This window comes from Pollachius pollachius (assembly GCF_949987615.1).
Source record: "Pollachius pollachius genome assembly, contig: scaffold_391, whole genome shotgun sequence".
Taxonomy (NCBI): domain Eukaryota; kingdom Metazoa; phylum Chordata; class Actinopteri; order Gadiformes; family Gadidae; genus Pollachius; species Pollachius pollachius.
In genome coordinates this window covers 12,501-17,390 of record NW_027641397.1, presented here as the reverse complement: position 1 = coordinate 17,390, position 4,890 = coordinate 12,501, and the positions used below count along the sequence as shown (strand labels likewise).

The window sequence follows — 4,890 nt, the reverse complement described above, 5'->3', positions numbered from 1 at the left end:
ATATTGGGATAGAGATGGTTAAGTTAAGCTATGGTTAAGGTTAGGCATTAGGAAAGAGAGGGATATGTTTAGCTATTGGGCTAGAGACTGTGCACATTTAGGTATAAGGTTTAAGGTGGTTAAGTTAGGTTAAGTTAAGTCAGTTTCATGTCTTGCTGTGCATGTTGGGATGTCCTGCCACCGCCTTTACCCACGCAATGAGCAGAACCTGACCCATGGTTTCCTCTGGCTGTACAGTACACCAACTACGACTATGGCGAGTTCTACGAGTACGGGGAGGGGGAGGCGGCCAGCCAGGCCCCGCCCACAGAACCAACCAGGACCGAGGTGAGGGGCTTAGCGCTCAAACAAAGATGGCCGACGGGGAGGGGATACAATCGTATGAAAGCAGCGCTGCACACAGCAGGCATAGAGGCAGACTTGGATAAAGACACACACAAACATACGCTTACAAGCAGGTGGACATGCACACATTTCACACAGAATCATAAACAACCATTAGCTCTTTAATTTTAATCGATTTCTGGTCCCAATTTAGGTTTTTTATGCCTCTCGCTGTCTCCATTTCGCTGTTGTTAATTTTTTATTGCACAATAAAAGTCATTATTTCTGGGGCTCAATGACGCTCACTTCGTCTATGTTTGAGGTACCCACGTGGCAAAGCTTAAGAGCCGATAAAATTGCATGAGCCGTGCGAAAAACAAAACATTAAACATTAATAACAGAGGTCAAAATCAAACAAAAATCCACATTCTTTCCCCCCTCGTCGTCCAGACCAAAGCGGAGGAGTACTACACAGGGGAGTACGACTACGGCACCGTGGACGGCAGCCAGACGGACCCGCAGCCTGACACCACCACACCTGAGCAGGTACGAACCTCCAACTGATCCATAACTGTTTATTCTAAAATATGCAGCGACATAAAAAGGTACCGAATATATGAGCAACCAGCCCACAGCTGGTTGAAATCATCTCCCTGCTCTGAAAGGAGAGCCGACCTTTATAGGTCCAGCGTAGAGTCGTAAAACCCTGACGGTGCCATCAAATACTAGGGCAGGCATGGGGAGACATTGAGGATGATCTCTGTGTATGCATGGCCCAACCTCTAGATAGCTCCTATCAGAAGGTGGTATATGCCAGAAATGTTCCTCAGATATATATATATATATATATATATTATTGCATGGTAATCCCATGGCTCGTCAACCACTGACAGCAGAATTACCAACAAAGAACAGCATATGGATTTATTTTAATTTGATTTCTTTTTACAAATAAGTCACTCTGAACCCAGTGATTTTGATTGAACCCAGAGTTCTGCAAGCATATGCAGATATTGTTGTTGGGAGCCCATCATTTTCCTTTCGGTGGAAAGCTTTTCATTTCCAAGATACTGTCATCCTCCACACAAACACATTGGATCTAAAATGTTCCTGAAGGAAGAAAACCAGAAACAACAATGTAAACAATACGAAATGAATTACTATAAAGAACAACCTTATAAACCTATCAGCAATATCAATCTCCACCTCTCCTCCCATCTCCTCGGTGCGATACATCAGCAGAAGGCCTGCAACATGACAACAACGCAGCACACGATCCCATCTGGCGGAGGGCTAAGAGGGGAAACGTTGTCATCTAATGAACCCTAACTAATGGAAAAAAATCTGCAGACAGGTCTACAGCCCCCCTTGCCCCCCTCCCATCCATTCCCTAATTCATATCCTGAAATTTGGCAGATCCTGTCTTATATTTGTGGTAAACCATCACATAATACGGTAACATAATCGGGAACATCTAGAGGATCAAACTAAAACATCATGGCCCGGCTGGATGCACCTTGAGGTTAGACGGGAGAGAGAGAGAGAGGGATAGCTTACCGGGGAAACGACAAAACATCTGCCCCAGTGATTGTGTAGGGCTCTCTTGATCAGCCCGTGAAGGGCCCTGTGATGGAGCACTCTGGACAGCCTTCACTATGGGAACATCGCCCCTGGACATGACATGAACCAGAGCCATCGCTCCACATCATTTATCCATTGTCTCTCAGTCCGGGCGAACGTGAGGGCCTGCAGTAAGGAAACCGATCTGGGTGGGTGGGCTCGTTCCTCAGAACGTAGAACTACTCCCCTTAAACCTGAGCGGGGCTGATCAGTGCCACATGGTATGGGTTTGGACGCTTTGTAGGTCGATTAGAGCCGAGTCAAGTTGCGTCGTTCCACATCTACTGCGTTGAGTGATGTCGGGAAGGTGGTGTTTTTGTGTGCGCCGCCACTGCCATGTCGCTAAGGGGGTGTTTTTGTTTCATGGCGAGACGCGAAGATCACACAGGATCTGCGTCGCCTTTCGTAGAATGCGTGGCGGTTGATTCTAACGAGTGTTGCATGTTGGTAGCGGAGACGACTCCACTTCAACACGTTTCACCCGCAACCCCAACGACTACTGGCAGGAGAAGAGGCTGGATGGGCCTTGTGGCATTCAGGCGAGACAGTTTAAGCCTTTGCATAATTGATGGTTCTTACAAAAATAAAAAATGCAGTGTGATTCATGAGCGGTTAAGAACATGGAAAGTCGCTCATGGTGTTCAGTGTTTTACTCACTGCTACTGGAACGACGCTTTGTTTACCTGAGGTCTGGGATCAGACTGGGGCTTTACGCAATGAAGGAAATTAACTGCTGTGGGTTGTTGAGAAATGTGTCCAAACCTTGGGGGAAATAGGTACATGGATCACTTTTTGGGGGGGCAATTGACAATACTTTTATTATTTCCTTTTATTGATTTGAAAGTTAAAATATCTATTTTGTGGCTCTTTTGTCCAATAATTCAAATTGACATGGTGTTGAACCCTTGTGAATTCGTACATATACAATACACCCCAAATAATTTTCTTTTGGATCAGCACCTCAACAGTTCACTGAAAAGCCCACCCAAAAATATGCATTGTTTTTGTCAAAATGTAAAATCGCCACATCTGCTCATGTCAATGTGTCAAATCACGTGCTAGAAGCCTGTAGTAAAATTCAGTGTTTTACTGCAACCAATTCCAACCAGCATCTGGCTCACACTGACCTCTACCTAACCTCAAACAAAAGTGTACTAATCAGGCATCATTCAGCTGCTTGGGTGTGTATGTTTCTTTTTCAAGGTCTGCATCATATGATTGGACGTTGGATTAATTAAAACCATGTCCTTCCTTTTCGTCCCAAAGTGTCTGAATGGGTTTGATCAATTTGAAAGGCTTGTTATGAACATGTATTAATATTCATGTGTCATGATGTACTAATAATGCAAGATAGCTGGATTTGATTTGTCTTCACAGTTAGATGAAGGCGTGCTTGAGTCAAATTACAAAATAACGCTAACACAAAAGACCTGTCCCTTGATTTATAAAAAAAAAAGGAAATCAAACAAAGCCCATTTTGGAGCTGTCCTAACTAAGTTAAATACACTCAACTATGTTAGATACACTCGGTGCCCAAACATGGTCTTAATGAAGCAAGGTCTCGATCTTCATGCTTTCACTTTTGCATCGCAGCGTGAAATCATGTGCACGCTAATTTGCCCGAGTCCCTTCTATTTGCATGGTTAGACATCTGTTCCCCACTGTTCCTGATTTCTGGTTCTTCCTCTGCCTTCCCTCGTCTTCGCCGCAGACCTACAAGGAGGAGATCGTCGACGATTACATCACCGGCGTGGAGCAGGTTGGGGCGGAGCCTACCGCCGGTGCCGAAACCGACTACAAGGGGCCCGTGGGCGGCGAGGAAGACTACAAGGGCCCTCTGGGAGCCGAAGAGGACGTCAAGGGGCCCGTGGGCGCCGAGGAAGACGTCAAAGGCCCCGTGGACGGTGACGCGTACGGGTTCCAGGAGTACGACATGAAGGAGTACGACAACAAAGGCCTGGACGACTACGGCAGCTACGGCCCCGACGACGTGAAGCCCACCGAGGCTGCGTACGAAGAAGAGTTCGGACCCGGCATCCCCGCGCAGACCGACATCCGGGAGAGCGACGTAAGACCCCCTGATTCACTCGCTGAGTTTTGTAATCTTACTTATCTCTTGACGTCCCAATTGGAGCTTAAAAAACATTGTAGCCACCACCCACTTTTTTTTTTGTTGCCGTATTTAAATGTCACAACTAACACTCCCTATCTGTGAGGACCACATTCCTGACACTGGTGTTACTGGGAATGTTACACCTTGTTGTTGATGTTGGGATTCTAATGAATCCATTTGTTTTTTACAGGGTATGTATATGTGGTGTGCAGGAAGTGAGTATTAGGTTGAGTAGTTTAAAGCAGAACAGGACGGTGTAGATTTCATCAGACACCGGGTTGTTGGGGCGATTAGAGTCCACTCTTCTGACGGTGGTGGAGAATTCCTGTCTGCTTTTCTTGAACGCCTTGGAATTCTCGTCTGGAAGCCCTGTATACACGCACGTACGCACGTGACGCGGGTGAAGACTAAACAAACCTAATGACTAAATACATGCTTCACATCCAAAGGCTCACACGCACTAACCTTTCCCACTGGCAGACCACGCTGTCCCCACAGATGGCCCCTACCCTGAAGTTCTCCTCCCCTTCCGTTGACCTCTTGACCTCCTTTGACCTTTACTGTTCATCAACGCCACTCATTGCCCTCCTAGAAAAACCACCATCAACCAAATAAACCTCCTCCTGTCTGTCTGTCTGTCTGTCTGTCTGTCTGTCAGTAGCTCTGAACTGTTAATATAAGCAATCCTTTTTAAAGTCACAGGAAACTCATTGTATTTAGTTTATTTTTAGGAGTAGGACGTAGTGCGGTAGTTCCAATGAGTCGTCGTCTACGCAACTTCATACACACACACACACACACACACACACACACATATACACAAATAACCACAC

At 46.1% G+C, this 4,890-nt stretch overlaps 1 protein-coding gene across 1 annotated transcript in view; it reads left to right on the top strand.

The window, feature by feature from the left end:
- Window positions 1–237: 237 nt before the first annotated feature.
- Window positions 238–4,890, top strand: part of LOC307091640 (uncharacterized protein) — a gene marked incomplete at both ends in the record, with an annotated part of 16,233 nt that continues 11,580 nt past the window's right edge. The window contains 3 exons of the mRNA XM_079759280.1: window positions 238–327; window positions 775–870; window positions 3,656–4,012. Of these exons, the coding sequence (XP_079615406.1) occupies window positions 238–327; window positions 775–870; window positions 3,656–4,012 (543 nt within the window). The remainder of the gene's footprint in view (window positions 328–774; window positions 871–3,655; window positions 4,013–4,890) is intronic.